The sequence below is a fragment of the Cydia amplana genome, chromosome 6 (assembly GCF_948474715.1).
Source record: "Cydia amplana chromosome 6, ilCydAmpl1.1, whole genome shotgun sequence".
NCBI lineage: Eukaryota > Metazoa > Arthropoda > Insecta > Lepidoptera > Tortricidae > Cydia > Cydia amplana.
The window spans coordinates 12640934-12656249 of record NC_086074.1 but is presented as its reverse complement, the minus strand read 5'-3'; the positions used below and the strand labels follow the sequence as shown (position 1 = coordinate 12656249).

The following is a 15316-nucleotide window of genomic DNA, read 5'->3' as shown; positions in this document are numbered from 1 at the left end:
TACTCACTACGCAGCTTCATTATTTCGTTACAAGCAAATAATACATAGCCAAACATTGCTAATCGACTTTTACAGGCGTCTAACTATGAACTGTAATGCTGCAATACGTCTTTCTGGTGTCTCGCTCCGACATATATATATATATATATATATATTTCGGGGATCTCGGAAACGGCTCTAACGATTTCGATGAAATTTGCTATATGGGGGTTTTCGGGGGCGAAAAATCGATCTAGCTAGGTCTTATCTCTGGGAAAACGCGCATTTTCGAGTTTTTATATGTTTTCCGAGCGAAGCTCGGTCACCCGGATATTTTATGATAAAGCGTTGTATATTTGTTATATAACAAAATCTAAGGTAACAATGTAAATTTAAGATTAATAAGTTTAACATAGGTATAATCAACATTTTTCCGTGTAGGTATATAAACAGTTACCTACTTACTAAGTACTAGATAAAATCGTGTCATAAAAAATCAGATATAATAAATTTCTTGCAATCAAAATCCAGGGTCACGTAAGCAGATCGTCAAGTTTTTAACAATATCGGGCAGAGTACTTATATAAATAACACGAAGCACACGGTTAGGATATTAGAAACCGACTTAAGCCTGATGTAGGGTCGGTAAATGATAAAATAATGTGCCCCACTACTCATGCACACGGATCTTGCACACCGCTCTTCTCGTAAACCTATTGTATTTACCTATGCAAAACAATAGTGGTCAGGTCGCAAATCCTTATCAGTGTTTTTATTGTCACTATGCGTCGGCATCACATCAGAGGTGCTAATTTCACAGTAGGTATCGTTATTTTAAAGATAAGAAAAAATAACAATGCTTGCAGCTGCACCTTTGTAAATTATTACATTTACCACCGCAAGCTAATAATTTAAATAAAACAATATAATAAATATGTAACCACGTTTCATTTTTAACACCACACTAAGTATCAAAATAATATGAGTGCCGTATCGCTTCGGGGCGGTCTATGGTCCTACCCACATTACCAAAACGTAATATCTAGAATATCAGTGACATTAAATTTGAACCTTAATACTATGACGATACCGGTTGTTTTTAACCGACTTCCAAATCTCAAAGAAGGAGGTTATCAATTCGGTTGTATGTTTTTTTTTTATTTTTTTTTTATGTTTGTTACTCCATATCTCCGTCATTACTGGACCGATTTTGAAAATTCTTTTTTTGATTGTATGTATATGCATACAGATTGGTCCCGTTTTTGTCAAAACCCAGTTCTGATGATGGGATCCATGAGGAATCGAGGGAACTCCTCAAATCTTAAAGGCATACATATAGTGATTGTTGTGTTTTAATCAACAAATCAAGCATATACATTTAAAAAGTAACATTTGAGGAAGTGTAACTGCTGATGATGACCAGAACGAAACTCTTTAACGACGCATAGCTCGCGTTTGGCGATTTTTCCTTTTCGTTATGTTTGTTAAGCAAGTTAGGTTTTTAAGCCATATTTATGTCAAGCTCAAGTTCTGAACATGGGATCCATGAGAAATCGAGGGAACTCCTCAAATCTTAAAGGCACACGTATATAATTTTCTGTATTTTCATCATAAAATAAAGCATTAACATTAAAAACTGTCGCATTTGATGAACTGGAACTGCTGATGATGATCAGAACAGAACTCTTCAACGACGCATAGTACATGTTTGGTGATTTCGAATTTCGACTTTGACTTGGACTGGGACCCGGACTCGGATCCAGATCCGGACTCGTACCCGGATCCGGTTCGGACCCGGACCCGGACTCGGACACAGACCTGGACCTTGACCCGGAAAACCACTATGATACCTAAACTAAACCACAGATTAATAAATAGTTACTACGTAACAGATGCATCATTCCCATACAAAAGCGAAAATACCTACGCTATAATAGCCTACAAAACCTTAATAATAATACCTGCTGCTCAGGACGAGAAGAAATGTACCATATATACGCGCACAAAGAGTCGAGACTGTGTTGCCCGCCGTGTGAGTCACGTGCCAACGCGTCATCGTAAGAATGCGCTAGGGTTGTACGTACCTATTGTACCTAATACGATGATTATTGTAATAAAACGAATGTTGCGAATCAACCATATTTTTATTAGTCAGTCAAATATGTTTTAGTTTTATATAATGATTTATAATATTTTTCCCTTCTCGGGATTCTCTGTTATTAAATTTAATAGTTGAAAATATCCTAAATCGCGTAAATAATTTTAATAAATACTCATACGGAAAACAAGAGCAAAGCTACGGAAAATCAACGGTTTTTAAAAGTTGTAATACGGTGCTACCAGGCCGATTCATTATAACGTTGTCAAAATTATTTAAAAATTACCTGGTTTGGTGGTGGTGGTTTACAATAATTACGTGTTTTCGGCATTTCGAAGCGTAAGCGCGGGAAACGTGCGGCGCAGTGCGGTGCGAGCGCTCAGGCGGGCGTTCGCCGGCCCTCTGTCGGTTGTATCGTCGACGATACGCCGAGCGGTAGGCATATAGCGCGTGGCCGTGAGCGAGTGACGGAGGCCTGACTAAACAAACTACTATGATTAATACCATAAAATGTAGGTATAAAGTATGATGAGGCCAAACCCCTCCCGCTCAAACCCCCGTACATCGCACCGCATGCGCCGTTAAGTGGGTTAGGTTAGGTTTGAACTGCTATCCTCACAGAACCGAACAAAAGTGGGTTAGGTTAGGTTAGAACTGCGAGCCTTACAGAAACGAAATGCTACTAGAAAAGTGGGTGGTTTTACCTCCTTTTCTACATAGCGCACCATCTACAATAATCTTTCACCGGGCCGCATAGAAGTCGGTTTTTTTTTCTTAAAAATTATTCAATATGAATGTTGTACTGGCACGTGCTAACGCTCGAGCTGGCGGGTTTGCGATAATAGAGACAATGGCCTTTGTTTGAAAGATTATGGTTCGAAGCGAAAAGTTCACCTCAGAAGAGCCATACTATACCTATCTATGTATTGTGACGGCCCTTTAGAGTTCATTACTAATGCCCGTTGCATCCAGAAAATTGTAGATTATGGAGATGACATATGTTCCTATGTATAGATAGTTATTGTTAACTTCTTACAATATTATTTGCAAGTATTTATACGAGTATTCTATTATTTAAATGATCAGGTTCTTATGAGAATTTAAACGCTTGACTTTGAAATTATGCTACTTATGAGCTTTTTGTTTACATCACGACAAAAACGTGATTATACTCGTTTTTACCACGTGGTTATCTCGAACATAATGTTATTGACTATTTCAAACGTAACCTAAATGGATGCCTATTTTTAATTACATCGATCGTTAATGACTTTATATCGTAGCAAAATACCTAGATATGCGCATTATGTAGGAGTCAAGTTCATTTTCCTCGAACTAATGTTGTAAACACCGCGATGTAGGTAATGCTTATATAATAGAAGCCAATGACCGATAGCTTAATTACACGCTAGGTAGTAAAATCATTCGAACACCGATGCAAAATACCTATAGATCTATTACGCCAATGCACTGTAAATCGAGACTTAATACTTTTGGCTTAGAGTCTTATATCTAATGGCAACCGAGGTGTAAATAAATCAGCTTAGACGTCATTCATAGCGATTGTATTCAAGCGTCCTTGCTCGTGCGTCGAACCCGGAACATGATGCACGGCGCTTATGAGAATAGCATAGCACAGCTTTGGCCCGATAACGTCTGATTTCTACTTATCCAAATGCTGCTTACGTAAGCTGGTGATGTTCTATAGCGAAACGACCTTCGCGGTCAATAACCCGCGCTGACAGCGGTTAATGACCCATTTACCTACTCCAGTTTCAAACTACATACAAGGTGTGATTAAACTCCGAACAGATAGGTACTGCATCTATTTGTGTATCTTAATAAACACAAATTTTATTAATATTTACTTGCTTATCTGCACAGTACATTCTGTTTGTTGACTTTGTTTGAAACTTTGGACGGGTTCTACTAACGTCAGTACGGTTACCTTCAGTTTGTCACTGACATAAACGCCGTCGAGAACGTAATTTACTTTCTATACATCCCGTTTGCACTAATATGCAAGTGCGTGCGACATGTATAGAAAGTAAATTACGTTCTCGACGGCGTTTATGTGTCAGTGACAAACTGATGGTAACCGTACAGCTGTTTATAAAACAAATGAACTTAGTGTGTATTCAACCATTCGGCTATTTAGTTTGTTCGGGTCCATACAATTATTATGTTTAATTTAGTCCTAGATTAATTCAATTCAATTCAATTCCTTTTTTTATTAAAGACTAAGCCCTCATTATAACTTGGTCGTATCGTGCTGTAGGTATCAGTGTGTAAGGGACATCACGGACAGATTACATCGCACCCCATCTACAATTGTATGTAAATTGTGTAGTAAGTAGCGTGCAATCTGCACTTACGATGACGCCTGCCTGTTCAATATTTGATTTTACTATTTGAGTATCTATCGTCTGGCAAACTACAACTGGTCTATACAACTGGTCAGTCAGTGAAAACCAGGAAAATAATACTCACCCTTTCTTATGGGCGCTAGTACTAGCGTAAGTCAACGACATTACAATTCCCTCTGTATATGCTTGAAAAGAGACAGTCCTGGGCCAAACTACCTATATGTTTTCAGATATTGGGTAATTCTCTTTAATAACATACCAAAGTGATATATTTAATACATCATGAAATTGTATTGCATATGTTCGTGAATTATGTACCTAAGTCAAGTTTAAGTCAATTAGTACAATTTAAAAATATTCTAGGAATAATTGAGTGAAATCGTTAATTATGTAATAAAATCATAGCAACATTTCTATATAGGTACAGTAAAGCTAGTAACAGACTATCGCACCGGACCGAGACCTTGGTGCGGTGCGGCGCATTTATCGATAGTGTGTAAGCTTCCATCGGACATAATTATTATTAATAGCGGTCCGGTGGGCATGCGCGTCGCACCAACTGACAGGTAATAATAATACTGGTGCACTCCGCACCAATTTCCCTAGTGTGTAAGCTGCATCGCACCGTTTGACAGCTGTCATTTTCAAATTATGACAGTGGACGGCAATGTAGCCAGTTGATGAAATAACGAAAATGCGGAAGCAGTGCTTTAAAAAGACACAGATTTTTTAAGATTTTCATGGAAAAGAGTGCATTATATACCCCACGCCCTTCATCTACCTCTAAAAAAGCGGAACCACATTAATTTAAATTCAATCTTAAAGTATTCCGTTGCAAAAATTCGTTGTAAAACACGGAAATATGGGACACTTGGCATCACTGGCGTACGTGTGCGGCAGTCTGTAAACTAGGATCGCACCGTTTTGACGGTCCGGTGCGATAGTGTGGAAGCCCACCCAAGTACGAGCTATTCCTAGAGGGTTTATTAATTACCCTTAGACCACAAATACTGTCGTGCACTAGAAGTATTGAGTATTGAGTATTGTCGAGCCGTAATATGTCGCACAATTTAACTTCGATCAAAAATACTGCCGGACTATAGTTTGGTCGAATAGTGATATGTCGCACAATATCACTTCGCAGAATTGCAGTGTCGTTAAAAAAATATGTCGCACAATCGTGCATCGCACACTTGGGGTCGCACTTATGTAATAATACCATTCCTAGAAGCGCTCCAAGGTCGCGGTCCGGTGCGATAGTCTGTTACAGCCTTAAGAATGAGACTCGAACACTGGGGGTAGAAAATACAAAATACTTAAACAAACGGTTTCATCCGCTACCGATCGTTTTTTGCTATCAATTACGAATATTTTAAATGCAATATCAAGTTGCAGTTCTATTAGTGTTATCGAACTTTAACGCGTAGTGTGATAATTTATGTACCTAGCCTTCTCATAAATCTGCTCGCTCGCATGCCGCGTTTACGTTGTAGCAAAATCTAACACTAGAATGTGTCAAGACCTTGAGCACTATTTTCGAGCGATGCAATACTTCTTTACTCCCGACTTATTGAACATATTTATGAATATTTTCAACTTACTGTTTTTCTGTACTTTATATTTTATATTTGCAAGTATTCATAACGCGTTGAAACTACCGCCAGGTAAGTGCTCGGCGCAAAGCTGGAAATCTTGTCAAAAATCTAAATTAAATTGCATGGCACGCTCCAATTTCATTTTATGAAAATAACTTATATTTATAATAACGAATATTAAAATCAGTTCATATATTCTTCTCTTTTACAATGTTGGCGGTTCCTGCTGTGTCATACACAAAAGACTTTCGGATTTTTGTAAATCTCTTCAGTATCTTCAATATGTCAGTCTTCAATATAAGTGTCACCGAAGATAGAAATAGGTACGTAACTGCTGTTTTATTTACAGGGCCATGGGGATTACCATTTTTAGGAAGTTTACCTTGGATGGGGTGCGGTGCGCCTCATTCCTGGTTCCTGCAGCAAGCGGCTCGCTACGGCGACCTCAGTTCAGTGCAAATTGGCTCCAACCTGATGGTCTGCATTGGATCGTCCAGAATTATAAGACGCCTGTTCAACCGACCTGACTCGATTAGCCGACCGCATACGCCTCTCAATATCTTGTTGTGTGGACGAGGTAAATGTCATTATTTGGCGATTTAAAAATCAATTTGTAACGGCCTTAGGTCATTGACAGCAAATGATTGCTATGAAAGTTCATTTTGAATCAATCAGCAGTTAAAATTAACGGTAATTAATATTTGAACAAACCAAGAAATATTTTTATTTCTATTAGTGGTTAAAATATTTTTCTGAAGTATTGTTAACTTAACAAAAGCCACGATCAATAAAACAAATCTATGTGAAAAATATTGGGTAATATAATTATAAAAAGTATTTTAAAGATTAAACCTTAAATTTTCATCAAAGTCTAAGAAAAATAACCGATTTGCAAGACTAGAGTGATCCCATAAGTGTTCCGTGAACAAAGTTTTGTACGGAACACTAATAACGTTATTCGATGTATTTCACAAGGAATCGTTCTCAGCGAAGGCCTGCTCTGGAGGAAGCAGCGTCAGTTTCTGCACGAGAAGTTTCGCGCTCTTGGTGCCAGCAGTGTTGGTATCAACCAGAGAGTTGAACATTGCGTCATCGTAAGTACTTAATTTAAATATGTTGTTTGAAACGACTTATTAGAGTGAAAGTAAAGTAAAACTTAATATGATTTCTTTATGTTACAGATACTCAAAAATGTATGTTAATATTATGGCTCATAAAATGTTAAATATTCATTTTTCCTATGCCAGTCAGTAAAATGTGTAAATAACGTTGTATGGTAAAGGCAAAGACTAAAAGCGACTCCTGTTCTCTTAACTTGAGAAGCGCCGTTTTTGTTACTAGATTATTCACGTCATTCCCCTCGATTCTAGGTGGAAATAGAAGAACTTTTAGCAAAGATTGAAAGCACAAGGGAGCAGCCGATAAACCCGACGAGTTTTCTGGGCAGGCATGTCCACAACGTCATATGCCAGCTGATGATGAGCTTCCGCTTTGAAGAACAAGACCCCGAGTTCAAGACCTTCAATGAGCGGGTCACAAAAAGCATGGAGCTGTACGGAGCCATACATATCGGGGAGCATGTGCCGGCCTACTTGGTATGTTGAAATTGTTCCATAATGGATATAACTAGATATAGGTAACTTAATTTTTTCTAAGAGCTTTTGGTTTCGTACAAAAATACTGTTACTATCAGAGCTCGGCGGGGGTGAGCTATTTTCCTTATAATATGACCTAAGACTTGTTAATGGTAATTAACTAACCAAGTCAATTTTATTCGTAGATATTTACGACTAATTTGTTACTTACATTACAAATCCAAGAATAGCTTAATGAACTGATAGTCGTTATCTTAATTGCATTTAATTATTGCACATTGCATTGCGAAAACACGTGATCCGTCCTCAAACAATAAGATAAAAAAAATTAAGAGGAAGTCTTCAAAGTTAATTGAATTAGCGTACATTTGATATGACTACCTTGCTATATGTTGTTTATAAAACTTAAGCAGTAATTATGAAAATTCTACAAAAATATGAAAGTATGCGGCTTATTTAAAGAGTCAACAACAATACACATGACACCACTAAAGATTTTTATCGACATAGAGTCGATAAAAAGTGAGAGGAAGTCTGTATTTTATCATCATAAAAAGTATAATAAAAACATTGAGTAGGTATCTAATTATTTCATTACATCCACTTTAATCGTTTTCGTCAACTTTATTACTACATGCATGGGTATTTTATAGTAGGTAAGTTCGACTTTGCAGGCCTAATAACAATCGTGTATACCTGTACAAAAACATCGATGAAAACTCAAGAAGGATCTAGAACGTGCTAAGAACTAGGTAGCCGCGGTATTCGGAAAACAAGATCCGTTCTAGACTAGAGAACGATACGATATGTACTAGATACGTTGTAGTTTAGATTTCAACTAGTTCTCTTTTGAAGCTCAATTCGGTCAACAAATGTCACTTTTACGTTAAAATATCGTAATAATATCTTGTGGAAATCGTTCAAGAGTATGTCCAGAATCGCGTAAGTGTCAAATTTGACAGGCTAGATCTTAAACATATCGTTATCGTATCTTAGTGAAGCGCTGGTGGCCTAGCGGTAAGAGCGTGCGACTTGCAATCCGGAGGTCGCGGGTTCGAACCCCGGCTCGTACCAATGAGTTTTTCGGAACGTATGTACGAAATATCATTTGATATTTACTAGTCGCTTTTCGATGAAGGAAAACATCGTGAGGAAACCGGACTAATCCCAATACGGGCCTAGTTTACCCTCTGGGTTGGAAGGTCAGATGGCAGTCGCTTTCGTAAAAACTAGTGCCCACGCCAATTACTGGGATTAGTTGCCAAGCGGACCCCAGGCTCCCATGAGCCGTGGCAAAATGCCGGGACAACGCGAGGAAGATGATGATCTTGGTGATGTCTAATAGACATCTAATAGATATCTAGTTCAAAATCCGAATCGGGCCCTAGGTATCAGCCATTAGTATGTTATGCCTGCTCCAGAGGACGGGGTTGAGCATGTTTAAGCTGCTATAAACCTGCTTGTAGTTTTTAAACTTTTCTCATTTCCTTACACGCCGAGTAAATGGCTATGACGCATCCTCGTTAAGCGGGAACCTGTCCGCAATGCGCTTATGATCTGCAGACCACCTAATTGGTATTCAAGGCAGAGCCTGTGACGTCACAGCAAGCTTCGGAAACAGGCTTTTTTTACGTAATACCCTCGGGATTCTGGGAAGCGTGCACATAATACAAAGATGTTAAAAATTCTGTTATTTTCCTTACAAAAACATTTTTCACTCATTGGAAGTACATAGTTTTATTTCACGATGTAAAAATAATACGATAACCATCTTGGAACGTGTCCAGATACGAAACGTGTTCAGATAAATGTGAGCACCTTGGCCACTCCGATATATCTGATGGTGACTGTATTTGACATTATTGCATATTTATTATGTATTTGTTAGGTATTATAGGACGCAGGATTTAAGTTAATATTATAAATCTAAAAGTGAAATAACTAACCCCGCTATCTAAAACCAAAATATACTACTTACAAGTTAAAATCATCATTAAAATGGTATTATATTTCGTGCTTCTGAATCGCACCACGAGCTGCAACTTTAAAAAAGTTCTCATAAATACGTAGAGGTACTACGCCGTAGCGCTTGTACAGGTGCGAGAGCTCGTAGCGTTTTCGTGCTTCAAGCACTTGAACGGCATACAAACGTAAACTTAAACATACATAATTATTTTGATTTCATCGCAACGCATCTGATGATGAACATAAAATTGAGATTAAATGTAAATTTCGAATGCCGTTCCTAATTCCTATCTCTATTTTTCCTTTCTAAATATACAAAAACGCCGAGTTATGTATGTAACGGTCTTCGAAAATAACAGAGTGAAAAAGCACTATCATAAACATTAAACTGCTCTTCCACAATTAGACGCTGCCGAGTTAGCTTAGACGGGCTCTACTGTGCGACATAGCACAGCCTAAACCTTGAAAATTGATTATGACAGTATTTTTAATTCCAGCACCTACCAGGCAAAAAGTCGGTGTTGAACGAAATCCGTCGAAATCTGCGAGATGTGAGAGAGTTTCACTTGCGGAAAGTGGCCGAACGCCGAACACAACTCATGGATATCAACATGGACCGACACGAGCCAACTGATCTGTTGGACTATTACTTGCTCGAGTTACGAAATAATTCTGTCGGTTCCAAACTCTTTGACGGAGTTGATCCAGGTGGGTTAAATTGTTACTGTGTATGTGTTATCGTAAAAACTTTTTTAGTGAATGGGCATTTTCACTTACTCGTAAGTCGTAACTGTGTACCATTAATGGCCGGTGAGCAATCGTTACAATACTGACGGTAAATGTCAAATCCCATACATTTTGTCAGGAAACTAACGGTTAGACGTTACTAAAAACGACATAAGTCGCGCTTTAAAGTACAAGTTAATCTTATACCTTTAATATTTCGGGGATCTCGGAAACGGCTCTAACGATTTCGATGAAATTTGCGAAAAATCGATCTAGCTAGGTGTTATCCCTGGGAAAACGCGCATTTTCGAGTTTTTATTTGTCTCCCAGATATTATAAATATAAATACGCGTTTTCCCTTGTTAATACTACTTTTCCGTATCGCCAATACAAAATTTCACTTACCCCCCACGTTGCACAATGTACTATAGTTTTGTCATCATTTTCCTTCTAAATGAGAAAAAATGTATGCCAATATGTAAATATGTCGTTCGTGTCTTCGGAAGATTTATCGTAACAAGTATGTCAATGCTACTATGCCGCGGAAAGTTTAACGATGACGTTACATTGCTTATAATAGTTATACTTAATTATAATATTCCGCTAACATGCTTAAATTCGTTTTTAGGGTTCCGTACCCAAAGGGTAAAAGCGGGACCCTATTACTAAGACTCCGCTGTCCGTCCGTCCGTCCGTCTGTCACCAGGCTGTATCTCACGAACCGCGATAGCTAGAGAGTTGAAATTTTCACAGATGATGTATTTCTGTTGCCGCTATAACAACAAATACTAAAAACAGAATAAAATAATGATTTAAGTGGGGCTCCCATACAACAAACGTGATTTTTGACCGAAGTTATAAGCAACGTCGGGCGGGGTCAGTACTTGGATGGGTGACCGTTTTTTTTTGCTTGTTTTGCTCTTTTTTTTTGTTGATGGTGCGGAACCCTCCGTGCGCGAGTCCGACTCGCACTTGGTCGGTTTTTTATTTTAAAAATATACATCAAAGATATATTTTTGTGATATGCCCATAATATGTGACTTTGACAGAAATAAACGTTTAAGTAATAAGTTCGTATTCGTAAAATTAGAGTTATCAAATCTTTCTAGATTTTCTCCGAAATGGTATAATTTTAAAGATACTGACTATACAATTACAATACTATACAATACAATACAAATACTCTTTATTGCACACCTCATTACAGAAAACAATACAGATAATACAGGAAGAAGAGGTTAAACAACAGGCGGTCTTATCGCTAAAAAGAGATCTCTTCCAGACAACCTTTAGGTAGCGGAAATTAATACATTTACGCTGACTATTTACACTATATATATATATATATATTTATTTTATTTTGACTATTTACGCTGATTATACTAATTAAGCGTTCTATGACCTTGAAAGTGCGTTAACCTCCATTAGATAACACCTATCAGCCCGAACTCTTAAGATTTTTATTTCATATTATTTATTTTAAGGTGTTTTTGTGTGTGTGTTTTCCTAAAAATGCTAGTTTTAGATATTTATATTTTTAGATACATGCTTTATCTAAAGTGTGTTATTATTGCATATAAATAAGACATTACAATTAAGATAATGTTTATAGAGTTAGAGGTAAGTACAAAAATAATAATGTGATAAAAAAAACTCTTATTAAAGGATCGGCAAGTAAATTCAAATAAAAAACTATGAGATGGGGTCGATTTTTTCTAATAATAACATCCACACAGTAACATAAACATTTGTTAAATAAAATGATTCGTTTAGTTATAAATTAACCTTCACAAATTAATAAAGTTAAAGTACGTACTTGTTATTAAATTTAAGCATATTAGTATGGTTAAACTACTTAAGTAGTGAAAAAATCAAATTACCTACAGGAATAATTGTCGTGATGCCATTGCATAAAATAGTAGTTTATGCAACAGTGATATAATAAGGGTTCTTAAAATTCAAGGGTCGAAGTTACAAAACGAGACGTAGTCGAGTTTTGTAAAAAAAGACCCGAGAATTTTAAGAACCAATTATGAGCTGTTGCATACATTACTTTTTCTATGACAGCTGCAGCAAAAAAAAAAAAAAAAGGAAAAAAAAAAAAAGTTATTATTAAAAAAAAAGAGTTATTATTAAAAAAAAAGAGTTATTATTAAAACAAAAGAGTTATTATTTAAAAAAAATTGAGTTATTATTTAAAAAAAAAAGAGTTATTATTGTAAATGAAAACATACCTCTTTCAATCAAGATGATCGGAACTTGTATCTTAAAAAAAAATAAAGCAGTTGTATTATACTCATAAGATGACTGCTAGCAGTCATCTTATGAGCCTATAGACAAAGCATTCAAATGACATTGCTTTAGATATCACTGTCAGTCATTTAATTGACACATTTAAGTGCTGGAGTAGAAAAAATATTTTACAGGTAGGTCAATCCCACAAAAGGAATTAGTGTTTGCCATAACATATTCACCTAGCTTACACCGCTGTAATTTCTTTGTAAGTAAAGAAAAATGGTAATTTTGTAAATAAAAAAGTAATGTTTGCTGCAGATGAGCAGATAGTCCAAGCATTCAACGACCTTTTCTCCGCTGGCATGGAAACCGTCCGGACGAGCCTGCTGTGGGCCTTACTGATGATGCTCCGAAACCCGTCGGTTGAGGCCGCGGTGCGCGCTGCGCTCGCCGAAGCACTCGAGCCAGGGCAACTGGTCACCTTGGACCACCGGGCGAGGCTGTACTATATTGAAGCTGTGTTGTATGAAACTCTGAGGATCGTGTCAGTGGTGCCGTTGGGAACGACGCATGTTAATTCTTCGTAAGTTGCCTCGTGGTTCGAAAACATCGCCTTTTAGTACTTTAGTTTTATTACTGTGTTGTTTTATGCAAAAACTATCTCGTTTTACACCAAATAAATATTCTCATTTGACATACCTAAATAAGTTTTTGGCAAAATTTTCATTTTTGGTACAAGCTTTTATCGCTGACTGTACTTTTCTTACGACAGACAACTAATACTCATCGAGACAATTCTAAAAACCCCTAACACAATTAGGTTGCGTTGTTTCATCACAGAGTTCCTATGACCACCTCCTGTCTCCATCATCAGATCAGTTCGACAGTACCATATTATTGTATTGTCATCAGAATTACATACAGCTGCCAATTTTCATGACGCTACGATCCTTGGAAGATGGTTAAATTAGTTACCTTAGAATCCATTACATAGTTACATACAGGTCGACCTAATAAAAGCTTGTTAAAAATGTAACAAACTATTCAATTGGAACTGTTGTGCCAGAACAAAACAATCTCTTAATCTTTACTAATTCCGTTATCATAACGTTTTCCTTCTTGGCCATTCAAGAAGTTCTCTTACATTCTACCTACTTATAAAATGACGTAAATTTTTGTTTTAGTGATTGGAACGTTAATGGGTACTTGATTCCGGCCGGCACCCACCTAGTGCCACTACTGAACAAGATCAACATGGACCCCGAATACTTTTCCGACCCCAACAACTTTACTCCAGAGAGGTTTATAAAAGACGGTAAAGTGGAACTCCCTGACACCTTTATACCATTCGGCGTCGGTCGCCGTTTGTGCCTCGGGGAGCAAGTGGCCAAGACAGAACTCTTCTTATTCTTTGCAAACATTATGAATAGTTATACATTTTATTTACCAGAAGGTGACCCTATGCCAGAATTGGAAGGCGTTATGGGCGTTATTCATGCCCCTTTACCTTATCAATTATGCTTTAAAAAAATAGAATAATTTATTTTTGATTCATTTCTTCAATGAGAATTGATTCAAAATTTAGTAGGTAAGTATAAGTGACTCTTGTTGATATGAAATTGACATTAATGTTTTCCGTTGTACGGTCCGTGATCTAAAACAATAGTAAAAATTTATAAAAATCTTATACATATTATAACACACTTAGTACTGCTTCATCTTTAAATCATCATCATCATCATCATCCTAACTTAAGAGCTTTGCTCTTGTCGATGGAGTAATCGCCAATCATTCCTTTCTTGTGCCAGTCTCTTAATTTCCTCATACGACGTATCATTTTCTATTTGGCTAAGTTATTCTAGGTTTCCCTTCTTCTCTTGTCTTTTCAATCCTGCCTTCCAAGATGTTCAGGAAAAACTTGTCATGCCGTATCAGGCCGTATCTTTAAATACGATGCTGGATTTATTTTGTGATCATGTGTTGAACTTGTGTTAACGTAATGATCAAGGCATATTTTGTTTCAAAGATCACGGGCATGACTTTATAATATTGTATTTTGTTTGTATTAATTAAATTAGTATTAAAGTGTCTTCAATTGTTGTCAATACTTACAACCTCGTCAAGTTCTTCAAGAAAGAAGTGTTTTCTTGTTAAGAAATTACAACCTCGTAAGACCCGGGGAAATTTTGGCGCTTTTGAAATTGGAACTTTCTTTTATTTCTATATGAGTAAAAACTCGAATTAAATTTGTACTTGTACAAACAAGTACACGGGGACTGACGAGGTTATATCTAAATATTATTCTTTAAGAAAATGACAATATATTTTAGACAATACAATCGCTCATTGACTTTTAGTTTACATTATTACTTTTAGTACTAGACCTAATTATTTTAATATATCGTTTTTATTAATTTAGATTAACTATACAGCGGGGAAATGCGGCCAGTGTCCTGGGGACTATGCCCCAGGTAACATTAGGTTTCGTCGAAAATTGATGAAGTATATGTAAATATTGTAAATAATATACAGGTTGTTCCATAAGTGACACGTCACAGCGACACTGGATGTAGACCAGGCCAAGAAGACCCAAACCAACTTAACATGACCCCAGTAAAAGTGGCACGGTTTTCGAGTTATTGCCAAATTAAGGTTTTTCATGAATTTTGCCCGTTTTTAACATTGTTAGTGTCAGTGTGCACTCGGAAAGGTCTCAAAGTTAGTCCTAATTTTAACTTACTTTTTATGAGGCATTCG

At 36.9% G+C, this 15316-nt stretch overlaps 2 protein-coding genes across 2 annotated transcripts in view; one reads left to right on the top strand and one right to left on the bottom strand.

Annotated features, from left to right (window-relative positions):
* LOC134649152 (transmembrane protein 17-like) overlaps positions 1 to 15316 on the bottom strand; it is a 269508-nt gene that overhangs the window by 119198 nt on the left and 134994 nt on the right. The window lies entirely within an intron of this gene.
* Positions 5926 to 14140, top strand: LOC134649254 (cytochrome P450 18a1-like). Its single transcript, XM_063503974.1, has 7 exons — positions 5926 to 6107; positions 6388 to 6615; positions 7014 to 7132; positions 7409 to 7633; positions 10096 to 10306; positions 12878 to 13142; positions 13744 to 14140. The coding sequence occupies exons 1-7, from the start codon at positions 5954 to 5956 to the stop codon at positions 14096 to 14098; spliced, it is 1557 nt and encodes a 518-aa protein (XP_063360044.1). The 5' UTR covers positions 5926 to 5953; the 3' UTR covers positions 14099 to 14140.

Bases quoted from the DNA above. Each gene is read 5' to 3' on its own strand.
- LOC134649254 (XM_063503974.1), top strand. From the start codon at position 5,954: ATGTGTCAAGACCTTGAGCACTATTTTCGAGCGATGCAATACTTCTTT. The intron at 7,634-10,095 runs GTATGTTGAAAT...TTTTAATTCCAG, and splicing joins AGCATGTGCCGGCCTACTTG to CACCTACCAGGCAAAAAGTC. The intron at 10,307-12,877 runs GTGGGTTAAATT...TGTTTGCTGCAG, and splicing joins CTTTGACGGAGTTGATCCAG to ATGAGCAGATAGTCCAAGCA.